Source organism: Balaenoptera musculus, chromosome 10 (genome assembly GCF_009873245.2).
Source record: "Balaenoptera musculus isolate JJ_BM4_2016_0621 chromosome 10, mBalMus1.pri.v3, whole genome shotgun sequence".
Classification (NCBI taxonomy): Eukaryota; Metazoa; Chordata; class Mammalia; order Artiodactyla; family Balaenopteridae; genus Balaenoptera; species Balaenoptera musculus.
The window spans coordinates 99,041,743-99,058,341 of NC_045794.1; the positions used below are offsets into that span (position 1 = coordinate 99,041,743).

A 16,599-nucleotide genomic window follows, 5' to 3' on the forward strand; every position below is an offset into this window, starting at 1 on the left:
TGACATCTTGGTGAATTCCTGCCTGAAAGTGTTACCCAGCTCCTCGCCTGCAGGAGGGGACCTCCCTACTCCCTGCCTGGCCTCTGCTCTCCAGGAGCTCCATCCCCCTTCACTTCCCCACTGCTTCTCGGGAGGAGGGCTCAGAGAGGGCCAAATCCACGGAGAGGGGAGAAATGCTGTACAGCTCCCGGGAGGAAAGGGGCCTCCTTCCAAATCCAGCTTCTCAGAAAGGAAAGCGTGGCCTTGCCCTGTGAGGGCCCAGAGACCAGCTTGAGAAAGGTGCTCTCCTGGCCCGGCTCCAGCGCCTCTGTTGGCCGAGCTCCCTTTCTGCGTTCCAGGTGATGTACACTCCTGCCTGCTGCCTGTTTTTATATGCCTGCAAGCTAAGAATGGTTTTTACATTTTTAAACGGTTGAAAAAAATCAAAAGAAGGATATTTTGTGACGCGTGAAAAGTTATCTGCGTTTCAAATTTCAGGATCCAAAAGTAAATTTTATTGGCGCCCAGCCGCGCCCCGTTCGTTTATGTAAATGAGCTGCCTCGGGCTGCTTCCCCTACAGGGGCAGAGCTGAGCAGTCAGACTGAGCAGTCTGGCCGGCCAAAATACAAATATTTACCATCTTCACAGAAGAAGTTCACAACCCCTGTTCCACTCCCTCCCACGTAACCCCAAACATCTGAGTGGGTGGTAGGTGTCAGGCAGCTTCAGGTGCACAAACACAGAAGCAATGAGGATTTAAAAAGAAAACCAAAACAATAGCTAATTATGACTTTAAGGCTCAGGAGCCAGGAAATGGCCTGAGGCCCTCTGAAGACCTGCCCTCAAGTCTTCTCTTCCCAGCCACCTGCCCCAGACTCAGTCCCCGCTCCATCCTGGGCAGCCAGGGCTCCAGCCAGGAGACGCTTCCCCCCACCTATGCTCTGAGCCCTGCGCCAGACTTAGGAGTGCGCCGCCCCGCCCGGCCCCCTGCTAGACCCCCCAGTTCCCTGCTGCACCCCAGGCCCCCACGGCCCCCAGGCTCCCCCTGCAGCGCCACAGACCCTGCGAGAAGGGCAGCATCTGACCCTCTTCTTGTCCTCAGAGCCCCCATCTGGGGAGATGACTGAGCCCTGGGGATGATTCAGAACCAAGCAATCTAGGGAAGCGAACCACAGTGAAGATGCACTAAAAAGGCTTGCTTCTTCCATCTGGACAGCAGGGCTGGGAAAAAGCAGGATAGAAAGCCTTAAAGTTCTGAAGTATGGCTACATAAACCAGGACTCGTTCACCTAACATTTCAAGAAAAGGAAAAAAAGCCCCATTTCACACAGGAGTACAAAAGGAGGAAGTGATTACTGAAAAGGAAGTGATAGGAGGAAAATTAAATTAAAACTTTCCCCGAAAGATTTAGATAAATTCATGGAGGGCAGACTCACAAGTGTTGCTACATGGAGCAGAGAATATCTGTCCTGAAGAGTAAAGCCAGGGAGGGAGTAGGGAAGAGAAACCTCCTCCAGATACAGAAAACTACAGAAAGTACCCCGGGCTGCCATCGTTTGGGTAACCTTGGAACAGTGACCTGACTCTTCCGAACTTCAGTTTCCTCGTCTGTGAAATGGGAATGAAGAAGGGCACTGCAACAGCATGTGCAGATAAAATGAGCTCACGTGGACTTCCCTGGTGGCGCAGTGGTTAAGAATCTGCCTGCCAATGGAGGGGACACGGGTTCAGTCCTTGGTCAGGGAAGATTCCACACGCCGCAGAGTAACTAAGCCCGTGCGCCACAACTACTGAGCCTGCGCTCTAGAGCCCACGAGCCACAACTACTGAAGCCCATACGCCTAGAGCCCGTGCTCCACAACAAGAGAAGGCACCGCAGTGAGAAGCCCATGCACCGCAACAAAGAGAAGCCCCTGCTCGCCACAACTAGAGAAGGCCTGCACACAGCAACAAAGACCCAACGCAGCCAAAAATAAAATATAAATAAATTTATAAGAAAGAAAGAAAGAAAGAAAAATGGGTAGATATAGTGGAATTTCATCAAAATTCATTTAAAAAAAAAAGAAATGAGCTCATGTGTGCAGGTACCTCACAGGGAACATACTCAATAGATGATGGTCTGATAGGAATTGCTGATCAGGACCAAAGGCTGAGGACAGAGATATAAATAACCATATAACCACACACACGTGCTGGAGAATAGTAACTGGCAGAACCAGCACTAATCCCCCCACACCAGCCAGCTCCTCTACCTCCTTCAGAAAGTCTTGAGTGGACAGGAGTCCAGGGCCAAGAACAGGGCCTGGATCAACGAATAAGTGTTAAGTGGATGAATGTATGGATGATGGATGGATGGATGGGTGGATGGACAGACAGACAGATGATGGATGGACAAATGGACAGACAGAAGGATGGATGGATGGATAATAGATGGATGGATAATAGATGGATGGACAGATGGAGGGATAGATGGAGGCATGCATGCATGGATAAGTGATAGATGGATGAACAGATGAACAGATGGGTGGATGGGTGATTGCAGCATTCATGGGGAAGAAGCTTTGGTGAGCCAGTGAAATCCTTGTATAGACAGGACTGGTGCCTGCAGAACGGCAGATAGGCATGTCATTTCTGTGGACACAGTGATCTGCTCTACACCTTCCTGGGGGAAGAAACTGAGAATTGAACAGAGGTAGCAGAGCAGGAGGGGAAGATTAGAGTGGTCTACATGCCTATTGTTGGCATGGACAGGACATGTGAATTTTCCATGAGTTAAGTGGAGAACAAGAAAGGTAGAAGGCTAACAATGAAGTATCAGAAAGAGAAATTAAGGAAACAATTCCACTTACCATCACATCAAAAAGAATAAAACGCCTAGCAATAAACCTATCTCAGGAGGAAAAGACCTGTACTCCAAAAACTAAAAGACACTGATGAAAGAAATTGAAGATGACACAAACAGATGGAAAGATATACCATGTTCTTGGATTGGAAGAAGCAATATTGTTAAAATGACCATACTACCCAAGGCAATCTACAGATTCAATGCAATCCCTATCAAAATACCAATGGCATTTTTCACAGAACTAGAATAATTTTAAAATTTGTGTGGAAACACAAATGACCCTCAAACAGTCTTGAGAAAGAAGAACAGAACTGGAGGAATCATGCTCCCTGACTTCAGACTATACTACAAAGCTACAGTAATCAAAACAGTATGGTACTGACACAAAAACAGACTCATAGATCAATAGAACAGGAGAGAGAGCCCTGAAATAAACCCACACACTTATGGTAATCTATGACAAAAGAGGCAAGAATATACAGTAGAGAAAAGACTGTCTCTTCAACAAGTGGTGCTGGGAAAACTGGACAGTTACATTTAAAAGAATGAAATTAGAACATTCTCTAACACCATATACAAAAATAAACTCAAAATAGATTAAAGACCTAAATGTAAGACTGGATGCTATAAAACTCCTTGAGGAAATCATAGGCAGAACATTCATTGACATAAATTGCAGCAATATTTTTTGGATCCATCTCCTAAAGCAAAGAAAATAAAAGCAAAAATAAACAATTGGGACCTAATTAAACTTAAAGCTTTTGCACAGCAAAGGAAACCATCAACAACAAAAAAAGACAACCTACTGAATGGAAGAAAATATTTGCAAATGATATGACTGATAAGGGATTAATATCCAACATACATAAACAGCTCATACAACTCAACATCAAAAAAACAAACAACCCGATTAAAAAATGGGCAGAAGAATTGAGTAGGCATCTTTCCAAAGAGGAAATGCAGATGGCCAACAGGCACATAAAAAGATGCTCAACATCGCTAATCAGCAGGGAAATGCAAATCAAACCCACAATGAGAACTCACCTCACACCTGTCAGAATGGCTAACATCAAAAAGAACACAAATAAAAAATGTTGGTGAGGATGTGGAGAAAAGTGAACTCTCCTATTGTTGGTGGGAATGTAAATTGGTGCACTATGGAAAACAGTATGGAGGTTTCTCAAAAAAAAGAAAAAAAAATAGAACTACCATATGACGCAGTAACTCCATTCCTTGGTATATAACCCAAAAAACCAAAAACACTAATTTGAAAAGATACATGCACCCCAATGTTCATAGCAGCATTATTTATAATTGCCAAGATATGGAAGGAACCTAAGTATTCATCAACAGATGAGTGGCTAAAGAAGGTATGGTATATACAATATATACAATGGAATACTTCTCAGCCATTAAATAGAATGAAATTTTGCCAGCTGCAGCAACATGGATGGATTTGGAGGGCATTATGCTAAGTGAAATAAGTCAAATAGAGAAAGACAAATACTGTACGATATCACTTACATGTGGAATCTAAAAAATACAACAAACTAGTGAATATAGCAAAAAAGAAGCAGACTCACAAATATAGAGAACAAACTAGTGGTTACCAGTGGGGAGAGGGGAGGGGCAACACAGGGGTAGGGAAGTGGGAGGTACAAACTATTGGGTGTAAGAGAGGCTCAAGGACGTATTGTACAACACAGGAAAATAGCCAATATTTTGTAATAACTCTAAATGGAAAGTAACCTTTAAAATTTGTATTAAAAAAATTTTTTAAAAGAAAAAGAAAGGTAGAAGGCTTGAGCTGTCCTGCTCCCAGGGCTGCTCCTCAAGTGAGGGGACAACACACAGCTTGAGAAGGCGAGGTGGACCACCGGCAGGAGGGCTGAGGAGGTGCAGGGGGATTCGCCAGAGCTGCTCCTCACCAGAAGACCACAGAGTTTGGAGGCCCCCAAAGCACTGTCCTAGTAACTCCCCATGTGCCCCCGAGAGCAGCCTTCACCTGCTCCCCACAGAGGACACCAGCGAAGGGAGAAGGAGGCCAGCTCCCCTTCCTCAGCCCTCATCACGGATCCCACGAACCGGGGAGGAAGGAAGCAGAAGGAGGGAGAGAGTCGCCGACGAGCCGGCAGCCCCCCGGCCCACCCCCCCCCCCCGGGGCCTGTGGAGCTGGAAGGAGGGAGGAGCGGGCAGCTGAGCTGCATCTGAGCTCCGGGTTTACAACTGGACTAGTCTACGCCGGGCTTGTTCTACCTGAACGTGACCAGAGAGCCATGCGATCTGCTAAGACAGCCTTCAGGGACGAGGAAGGCAGATGCGCCCGCGCCTGCTTAAGAAGCAAAGAATCAAACTGCTTCATATTTGTACCCCACTGAGTTCAGATGGTTCAATAAATTGCTAACAGTGGATGTGATTCTTACTCTAGAGTTCTTTGTTTAAAATTCTTTTTATAGCACTGGGAGCTCCAGGAAGGAAAGCCGTGAACCCAAATAAATATGACCACCCAGACTTGAAAGGAGATGAGAAAAGGCCTAAGGTTTCCTCCCTGGAGCCCAGAATTCCCCCTCTCCAGGCCTGGCTCTGGTGGGGCCCCTCCGGGGGGAAGGCAAACCTTCCTCGGGCCAGAGGGCAACCTGCACCAGGCTATCCAAATTGGCTCCTGATTCACTGTTTTCTGTTCCCTCCTCACCTGGAGCCACCTTCCTCACCTGGTTTCTAGCAGCAGGGGGTCGGGGACGGCAGCCCACCCGCCTGCCTGCGGACTGAGACGCAGGGGAGGGGGCCTCTGGCCGCCCCTCTGTCTTGGCTCCGCAGCAAAACGCAGGGTTCGGCAGCCACTGCTGTCAGTCTGGCACCTTTCTGTCACCACGACTAAACTCATTTTAACTTTAAGGAGTACATTTTAAAAATTGAAGCCAAGAAAAAGGATTTCTCTTACAATAAACACATCAATGCTCATTTTCCTTATTATTCTACTTTTGGTTATTTCGTATAAAATCTTTAATTAAAGTTTTTCTTTGAAACTGTCATTATCAACCCAGAAGAAAGAAAGGGGGAAGAAAAGAACAACACAGCTGTGCAGATATGAAGCCTATTCAGGACTAAATGAACTGGAACGGAGTAAGTAGCCTGACTGTTATGTTCTTGGTTTTGGCTCTGTTTTCTCAACAGCACAGTCTAACTTGTCACTTTATATCGATTCCATCTGTTTACACTCTGCAGAGTATTGGCTTCCTACCGTGAACATTTCCTATTTACCAGCTGGTAGAGATGGTCCAAACCAGATAGGAAAAAATTAGACTACATTCAGAACCTCGTAAACACAAACTTTCAATCTGGGGACGACGTGTGGAAGGAGCGGCGCTGGCACCGCTCCCCTTTCACAAAGGGGCTGACTTCCGTTCCGGCTCCGGTGCTGCGCCCCCAGGCCGAGGGCTAGGCATTGAAGTATTGAACAGATGCAAACGCTGCCTTTACCACAGATTGAATAAGCTCACATAAAAAGACATCTAAAGGAGACCCACGAAAACAGAGAAACAGGGAGCTGACTAAAAAAGAGCTACAGCAACCTAAAAGTCATAGTTGCTATGACAGAGCAAAAATCCAAAAGTCTGATTTGGGGTTTCCTTGCAGCCACAGTGAAAAGGGAAACTTCCTGTCCTGTACCCCACAGGCCACGTAGACCTCCCCCTACATTTGATTTTCATTTTTAAAATGCCCACCTGCCACAAGTAGCTTAAAGTCGTCTAATAAGAAATTCTAGCTACTCACTGAACTTCTGACACAGCTATGAGAATAAGCCCCAAGTCTAAATACCTAGGGCTTTAAAAAGGCTGCCAAATCAAGGAGAAATCTTTCCCATCTCTCCTTCTTTCTAACCTAGCCCACACTCATAGGATGGAAGCTCCTCCCCGGGCACCACAGGCCAAGAATACTGAGGCCGCTGTCACCCCGACGCCTGACGCTCATAGAGCAGAGCTGCACACCAGGAGGGGCAAGCCAACCCCCTCCCCGGAACTCCATGGCGCCCCTCACGCGGCAGAGGCGCTCAGCAAACACAGGCTGACGGTGCTGTGAGGGGCTGACTACTTCCAGGGCCTGGGGACGGGTACCCCTGCCTCCAGCTGCTCTCCCCTCGGGTGCATCCATTACTCTGCTGACGCCGTCTCCTAAATTCCCCGTCTCGTGTCAGCATCCCCTATCGGAAGCCTTCAATGAACTGCCACCACCAGCACCACCCTTTGCCCCACGCTTTAGGGTTAATGCCTCCACCTTCTTCTCCAGCCTGCATTTCAAAATGGCTCTGTCCTCTGTTCCATCTTGCCTTGAGAAACAGAACTCCCCACAGAAGCGTCACAGAGCCGGTGTCCCCGCCCCGGCCACGTCTCCACTGCCTTCAGCTCCGCGTCCTCTCCTTCCGCCAGGCTGCAGTCCTGAAAGCTGTCCCAAGTCCCACCCTCTGCCCCATCCTCAGCACGCACTGACAGCCCAGCCACGGTCCAACTCAAGCTCCAGTCTCACCTTTCTCGTCAAGCTTTTCCTGGCTACTCCAATTACTGTGAACTTTTCCTGCAGAGCCTTATTTACTCATCCTGTAAATATTTATTGAACTCATATTAGGTCCTCAGTATGTTCTGTTTGAAAACATAGGATCTGTTTAAGGCACTAAAGTTCCAACAGTGAGCAGGACAGAGAAGGTGCCCACTCCCAGGGAACATATTTCCTAGTAATGAACAAGTCAACAAACAAAACCTCAGGATGTCCTAAGTGTTGAGGAATTTTAGATAGTGTAGTCCAAGGAATTTCCAGGGGGCAGACCTCTCATGCTGAGTGCCAAAAGACAGGTTTTTGTTCGACGTTTATTCAGCAGGTGACCAGAAGCCACAGGGCGTCTTAACCAACGGGGTCTGATGACATCTGACTCATGTTTTGAACAGATAGCTCTGATGTCATATGAAACGGAGACTGTAAGGGGCAAGAGTGGGAACAGGAAGAGCAGTGCAGGGGTTACTGACAGCGCACAGGGTGGAGACCCGGCGGCAGCGGGGATGCAGACAGGTGGATGGGCTCAGGATGCGGCACAGGATGCAGCCGACAGGACGTGCCAGCGGACTGGACTGGGGAGAGGGGCCGGTAAGGGAAAGATGGGAATCAAGGCTAAGCCTGTTTCTGCTTGAATGACCCAGTGAACGGTGGAACCATTTACTAAGACGGAGGGAGGTCCGGGGAGGAAGGCTTCCTGGGGTGTGGGAAGGAGGACCACCAGCAGCCCTGGTTTGGTCTGTGGACAGTGGTGAGTCTGGGGCTGAAGATGGAGATAGAAACATGGGCGCCATCAGCACACAGGCCTCTTCGCAGCTTTAAATCGTGAATGACCGCGTACTATCATTTAACCTTCCACACAATAGCTCATTTGTCTTATCTCCTCCAAATGTGAACTCCTAATTTTTTGAGTAACTTCTATGGGCCCTGCACTATGGTAAGTTCATTTTATATTTATTCTCATAAATAATCTCAACAACATTGGAAAAATCTTGCAATATTGCTTCCCCATTACACAGCTGAGAAAAAAGTTTCCAGAGAGACTGGTTTGCTCAGGGTCACTCAGATAGTGAGTGTCTCAGTTCAGATGCACACTCAGCCTGCGGAGTCCAAAGGTTCCAGCCTCCCCCATGCCACCATCCCGTCCCCCCACTCCACCATCCCGTCCCCCCAACTCCACCGTCCCGTCCCCCCACGCCACCGTCCCGTCCCCTCACTCCACCGTCCCGTCCCCCCACTCCACCGTCCCGTCCCCCCACGCCACCGTCCCGTCCCCTCACTCCACCGTCCCGTCCCTCCACTCCACCGTCCCGTTCCCCCCACTCCACCATCCCGTCCCCCCACTCCACCGTCCTGTCCCCCCACTCCACCATCCCGTCCCCCCACTCCACCAGCCTGTCCCCGTGACACCGCACTGTCTTAAACACTCAACCCTGCAATCTCGTGTGTACTATTGACTTGCCACATGCAAGAAGATTTGTTTTTTTAAGAGAAACTTAGTCTGAAATAATATAAATTCTGACATAACAAAATCTTTGCTTTAGTTTCCTGATGAAGCCTTCAGTAAATTACTAATAGAGCAACCAAAAATAGGTCCTGGGGTAGAAGCACTTTCAATATCATTTCTTTATAAAATGGCAGCTGATTATTTTGTTATGTGAAATTCTCTAGATCCAATGTAAGCACGACTCTTCATTTAGCTGCACAGAGACACAGGAATAAGAGCTGTGACATTATTAATCACTATACTCAGTTATGATTGATAGGCTTTTCTGCAGGAGGAAGAAGTGCCTCAGATACAATCTGTCCCAACAGCTCTGCGATATGCTAATATTTTCTGCAGACGAAAGAGAAGTTGTGTTCAAATACCTGCTATAATAGGTAATTAATACCAAGTGCACCAGAGGAGAGATGATAAAAGTGGGATTAGGAGAATATTACGAAATAACCAAAAGCTTGTATGTTTTAGCAAATGGCCTCATTTTGAGTTTGACACGGTCTTTTTATTAGGCAAACAGACTGCATTCTTATACATTCGTTTGTGTTAATGTGGTGTTCTAATGTTAAGGTATGTTTATGAAACGGTTGTGATCCTAACAACTGTTTCTTATCCCTCAAGCAATAAATTTTTTAATTTCTTTTTTAAGAAAATTCACCTATTTAAGAAAATGGATATACCCATCACTTGTGTCTTCACTTTTGTGAAGATATTACCGACCAAGCAAGCAGCTTAGTACCTCTAATTATTTACTAATTGCTTCTGAAATGACTAAGGCTGCATCTACACAACTCCAAGGCACCGGGGTAATCCCATAACGACTTGTGTCACTTGGTGTCCAACAGACACACTAGTCACGGCTGACTGGGTAGACCAGATGTTCTGACATCACGGCTCCCAGGCTTAAAAGAGCAGCCCTGACTGGGGCAGTGATGTGGTATGAGAGCAAACAGCCTGGGGCTTTGGGTGTGTTTGTTTATTTTCCTTTTTTTAATGTCTTTAACTGAGTTGCACATTCTTGAATTCTAGTCTTCAATTTAAAACAATTTTTTTATTTTGCATGTTGGGGGAGGAGACTAGTCATGACACTTCTAAACACACACTGTGTTCTGATATGTCAGAATAGCTTCCTGTGTCTCAGCAATTCTCCGGACATGGCTTACAATGAGCATCCCCTCACCTCAAGAGGCAAGATGAGATTCTCTTCCTTTGTTAGCCTCTTCTTTTACTTTCACCTCACCCTCATGTGGGGAGTTGACAAAAGATAAAACAGAGTAAAAAGACCCAAACTTTGTTAACCTGGAACCACATGGAAGCTTTGCTTTAAGTGCTTTTTTCCTGGCAGATTCCTCACCTGAAGCACGTGGAGAACCTAAGTCTTGGGCCTCGGACTGTGCTGTGGCTCCAGGACGGGGCTGGGGCCCTGCAGGGCAGGCAGGAGCATAAGTATCTGGGGAGTTGGGAAGAAGCATGGGAGGGCAGGATGCCAGAGACAGAAAAGGAAAGAAATGCCCAAATCTGACGTAGATGCTACACGGACAAAGAGATGACCCTGTGGCTAGAAAACAACCTCCACTCATTCATACGGCAGAGATGCTTCTCTGCGATGCGCTGGGTCCACCTCCAGGCGTAACAAAGAGTCACATTTGCTGCAGGCAGAGTGTCGCTGCCTTTCCTAAAGGGTCCTCCCAGAGGCAGGGTGGCCTGCGGTTAAGAGCCAGGACCCTGGAGCCAGCAGCCAAGGCAGGGACTGCAGCTCCTCTGCCCCCGAGCTGCGCACACTTGGCCCAACTGCTCAGCTTCTGTTCTACTTTCCCTCCATATCAAGGTGGGATAACAAGGGCACCTGCCTAAATTGAATACGTAAACACAGTAAAGCACTTAGAACAGCTCCTAGGAAGTGCTCAATCCGTGCTAACTCTCGTTGTTATCAGAGTTGGCAAAATCCAAAAAATTACATCAGTGTCCAAAGGATTAAGGCCCAGCCAGCCGGGGGTTCTTTTGCTGCGAGGCTGAAGCAGACACTGTTGGTCGCTTTCTCCAAATCCACTGACCTCTAACCCCTTCTCTTTCTAACGAAACCCTCCATTTTCCATTTGGTTCAGATATCCACCCCCCGGGTGGCCCCGTGCCTAAGCGGAGGGAGCCTAGCCACCACACCAGGGAGTGACCAGGGTTGGTCCAGGCTGCTTGCAGCGGCCAATGCCACCGCCAGTGACTGGCTTGGGTGGGGACAAAATCCTGGCCTGTGAGTCACAGGAAGAAGTTTCCCCATGTTTATAAAGAGTCATAGGGGAAGAAACAGCATGCTGGAAAAAATCCGACATCGCAGTATCTGCGTGTCGAGCCTGGAATGCTGGCCACCTCCTGGTGACCGGAGGAGATGTGAGTGAGCAGACCCTGACCTGCCCTCCCTCCGGACTTCTTAGACGAGATGAGAAGTTCCTTATTATCTCAGCTCAGTTGGGGGTCTCTGCTTGTCACCGGGTAGGACGACCAGACACCTCGGTGGCTGACGGGGCACCACCTGGTGGTGGGTAAAGCTACCACAGGAAGGGTTTCAGGAGCGCCTGACAGGGAGGACCAGCCTCACTGATGGGTAGAGGAAGGGACGAGTATTTATTGAGCATCTGCTGTATGCAAGGGCGTCACTTACATTATTCTCATTCATTCTCGTGATCATTCTGACGGGTAAGTGCTGTTGTCTTGCCTTCAGAGACAGGGAAACTCAGAGCAGTGGGAGACCTGCCCACGGCGCGTGGGCCGCTGCAGAAGGTGAGACTTCAGGCCAGGTGTGCCTCCTTCCCACTAACTCCCTCTGCCTCCCAGGAGATTAAGAGAGCAAGGAACCTGAAGACCAGAGAACTCAAGGGCAGCCAAGGAGATGCCCCGTAGAAGGCACGGAAGAGGAGCCAAAGGGAAGCACAGTCCTCTTTGTGACACAAGGAAAAGCCGGGGCCAAGAGGGCGAGGGCAAGTGAGCTGCGCGCCAGACTCAGAGCGCCCACGGGGTGGAACCCGAGTGCAGATTAAAGCAGGAACTGGGACCAGCGGGAGCCTGAAGACGACACCCTGAGGACCACCTGGGGCCCCACGGACGCAGACAGCAGGCTCTTCACGTGAAGCCACGGGTCACAATCACCAAAGGACGGGGAGATGGGCCCCGGAGACCACCCAGTCTGCCTTCCCCTCGACTGATGGAGAAAACGAGACTCAGGAAGCCCAAGGTTTCGACTGAACAAGGAGCGTGAATGTGAACACGTGCTGGAAGGTCTAAGTGCACATGAATTAGGGCGAGGCTGAGGAACCAGCCATCAGACCAAGCTCACTGCAGAAGAAAACAATTAGGAAACCCAAGCCCCGGGGTTCGGGCAGTTTGGGGTGGCAACTGCTAACTACTTGTTGGTTTAGGAAGGCTAGACCACACACACATTCAGCAAAGTCTGGCTCCCAAAATTCAGAGAGACATTTGCATGCATTCTTGGCTCCAATAAGCCATGTGGACTTATATTTAAAACAAAAGAATTAGCATCTTTCATTCCCAAACTGTGTAGATCGCCCAGCAATGACAATGTATGTCTGAAGACAGCCTTCTTTTACTAATCGCTAGGTGTTCTTCTCTGTCTCCAGTGTTTGAGTGTGGCCCGTTTGCAGGACCAGAGTTGTAGCTGGAAACATGCTACTGCACACAGCCAGCAGCTGAGGAGTGGATTTGGTTTGTTCTGTTTACTTTGGGGTCGGTGGGAAGGGATGACATTCATTTAAGTTCCTACCTATACTTCAAAGGAAGCTGTAATAACCATAATAATGATAGCTGGCATCTCCTAAGTGTTCCAGGTGCTTTATGCTGGATACCTTTAAGCCACACAACAGCACTGTGAGATGGGTGTTCTTATCCCCACCGACAGATGAAGAAGCCCAATGACAAGAACTTTGCCCAAGGCCACCCGGCTGGTAAATGGCACAGCCCGTCCACGTCACCTGCCTGCCCAGCGCCAGGGTGGCAGGTAGAGTTGGGGCTGCAGCTTGTGCTGGCCAGACTGCACGGCAGAGAAAGCCTCGGAGCTGCCCTGTGGTCAGGCGTTACCTCTATCACCCACTCCTCAGCCTCTCGCCGTCACCTTTCTGTTTAAACCGCGCTGCTGTAAACTCACTCTTAGTGAGGGGGCTTCTATGGGAAGGAGGCCAGGATGAAAAAGGACCGAGATGAAAGGGCAGCCAGTGGTGGAGTTCCCCTTCAGCTTTCCTCTTCGAAGCCTCACTTTCAGTAACTTACAAGCTAGGCCCATGTCCCTCCCCTCCCCTAACTGTAACGTTGCATTACTGACCCATCTATGTTGAAAGCATGATCGTCATAAACAGCTGACTTTCCTAGGATAATTTCATGATTAACAAAGTTTGTGAAGAGACAAATTAAAGACATATACCATAAATAATATCTCTTACATATCAATTACAAATATTTCATATTTCTTACAGAATAACAAATGAACCACAATAGAAGCAGCAAATCATTACACCAGGGTTCCTACTAATATAAACTATAGTGAAAGTAGATTTTTAGGGGCACATAATGCTAAAAAATTATCACACTAGGATGAATTTTCCGGTGTTAATGGCGTAAGCCAGGGAAATTTAGACAAACATTTTGTGGGTTTCTGGCTATTTTTGATTGTGAAATGTTTGACAATCTCAGAAGAGTTCAAAAAGGAAAGAAAATTTGTCACATTGCAAACCAACATATTGAATCAAGTAAATTAAACTATGATTCTCAAACTGCCCGTATAACTGACAGGCTCAAATGCATTTTAAAAAGGGGTCCGGTTCCAGCCCCCAAAGGCCGTGAGCATCTCCTCCCTCCCTAGCTGTGTGCCGTGAGAGCTACCCACAATCAGCAAACAGGAACAGAGCTATATGCTCCTTTCTAAACACACGTCGTAGCTTTTGTGGCTAAATTACTCAATTCTTAAATATGTATCGCTCTGAGTTTCACCGGTTATTTTTACCACGCCGCTCTTGATTGGCATTTACTGCTGAAAAGCAGTAGTTTTCTCTTTCTAAAGAAAACTCTGCCTCAGTCGTAGACAAAAACCAAAAGGGCAGCCCTACTAATAATGATCTAAAGCTAATACAAAAGTAATTAATATTCCGGGACTTCTGCTGGTGTCGTTCATCAAAAAGGATGCCATCCGAGCAGGCAAAGTCATGTGAATACAGGCTTTCATGTGAGATCTATTGGGTGAGGCATGAGAACGCGGACGACAAGACACAGCTCATTCTGCATCAGCTCCCTCTGCTAGCAATTACTTTTTTTTTTTTGGCATTTTGGGTTTTTTTATTAAGAATTTGTTTTTAAGAGCAGTGTAAGGTTCACATCAAGATTGGGGAAAATGTACAGCAATTTCCCATATACCTCCTGTCCCCACACATGCATGGTGTCCCCCATTATCAGTATCCCCAACCAGAGTGGGACATTTGGTTCAACTGATGAGCCTTCATTGATGCATCGTAATCTCCCATAGTCCCTAGTTTACATTAAGGTTCACTCTTGGTGTACGTTCTATGAGTTTGGTCAAATGTATAATGACACGTAGCCATCATTATGGTATCAAACAGAGTATTTTCACTTCCTTAAAAATCTTCTGCTTTCCACCTAAATCATCTTCTCTCTCCACCCTCTGCCCTTCAACCTCTAGCAACTACTAAACTTTTAAATTTTCCATAGTTTTGCCTTTTCCAGAAAAATAGCAATTACTTTTGACGAAGGGTGGGGATTGGGGGAAGAACTTTGAAAGCTCTCTATTACCTTTTCTCCTACTTGGACTTCGAGTTCTTTTAATGTCCGACAGCAATTCATTTCACTCTCACCTCCCCTTAAAGATAACAATTAAAAATCTTTTGTTAAAATGTTTTAACTACATTAATATAGTTTTAACTACATTAATGTTTACATAGGACACACAGAGATCAAAATTTTAAGAATTTCTAAATTACGTATTTTTAAATGCAAGGTCTTTCTTACGCACTACCGTCTGCCAGAAGCGTGAACTTGGGCCAGTTACTTAGCTTCTCCGTGTCTCGGGTCCCTCATCTGTAAAATGACACACGACATCGACTCCTCCTGGGGTGGGGTGGGAATGGAGTGATTACGGCCTTCACGCAGAGAGCCCTCACGGAGGCCAGGCCCCATCTCACATGAGCCTCACTCCATGGGCTAGCGGTCACCGCCATCCCGCTTTCCAGAGGAGGCTGGGGGAGCCGGAGGTCACTGTGGGGAAGCCGAGGCACGGGCTTCAGACCCAGGTGGCCTGGCTTCACAGGCCACGCCTAACCCTAGGCTGCGGCACTGTGTTCTGACCCCTGCGGTCTCCCGCTCGCCCCGCGGTGCACACTGAGCCCCTCTGCAAAGGGCTTAGGACGGACATGCGTCTATACCAGCCCCCTGTCTCCACCTGCTTTTATTAACTGTTTTTGATTTTGCATTACCTGGGTATCTATAAACCACTTCAGAGCCTCTCTTTGGAACTAACCGTAGGGCTAGCATGAGGATAAAGAACAACTGAGGCCACGTCACAGCATTTATCCAGTGCCTCCTACACGCAGGCCTGGGCGTGGTGCCGAGCAGGACACTGTTCCCAGTCTTGAAAAAGCTTAATGCTAGTGACAGTGACGGACAGGACATAAGCAATCAAATAAGTAATGTAAGCTGAAGTAATAACAAGTGCTGTGAAGACAGTAAAGGCAGGTGGGGATAGACTGGACACTGGGGTGAGATGGGCCGACCCTCCTGGATGGGGTGGACGACGGGGCATTTGAATAGAGACCCACAAGCTAACAAGCCAGGAGCCACCCTCTCGGAGGAAAAGCTCTCCAGGCAAAGCAAAGGGAACACGTAACGGCTTGAAGCCCAGAGGTGGCAGGAGCCTGGCACATCCCAGGGCTGCTACTGCGGAGGCCAGGGGGACCAGAGCCCACCAAGCAGGGCCAAGGAACATGGAGTGAGTCCAGAGATGGAGGCCGACACCAGCGCCATGGCGCGGGGGCCGTGATGAGGAGTCTGGACTTCACACTGGGGAAGGGGAAGCCACCGGAGCGCTTTAAACCGAAATTAACTTCACTTTACATACGAGGAAACAGGCTCAGAGGGGTTAAGCGCTGAGCCCAAGTTAAAGATGAAACCAGGAACCCAGCCTTATGATTCTGTGTTAAATGTAATATATTTAATATGGCTTTAATTATGTATTGAAGAGATACAAAACACTATTTGTAACATATGTTTAAGATTTAAGGAATAAAAATCAGACATACCTGACTTTTTACAGCTGTGTGCCCACCATCAGCTGAAGAAATGGAGAAGTGCCACTGCCCCAGGGGGCATAGGAGGCCACCCCTCCCAACCTCAGCCCCCTCCCTCCCTCCTCTGCATTTGGTCAAGGCTTCCTCAGCCCCAGTGGCAGCTGCTCTGCCCAGTCTGGCTCCAGTCCTCGTCCCTTCACAGGGAAGTGTGTACCCCAAACTCCATCTCAGTATCTGCCTCAGAGGAGCCCCGTCTACTGTCTGATATTAACTTAGTGATGCCAGCTTTCTTTAGATTAGTATTTATTTGAAGAGTATGCCTTTTTAAATCCTTTCACTTTTAACCTTTCTATAAAACTATGTTTAGGTTCTTCTCTTAGTGGATTTTACTATCTGTTATCTTTGTCTTTCAAGTGGTATATTTATTATAATTTCT

At 47.7% G+C, this 16,599-nt stretch overlaps 1 protein-coding gene across 1 annotated transcript in view; it reads right to left on the reverse strand.

Moving 5' to 3' along the window:
• Nucleotides 1-16,599, reverse strand: part of EFCAB6 (EF-hand calcium binding domain 6) — a 256,527-nt gene that overhangs the window by 184,381 nt on the left and 55,547 nt on the right. The window contains exon 6 of the mRNA XM_036864665.1: nt 14,674-14,740. Within this exon, the coding sequence (XP_036720560.1) occupies nt 14,674-14,740 (67 nt within the window). The remainder of the gene's footprint in view (nt 1-14,673; nt 14,741-16,599) is intronic.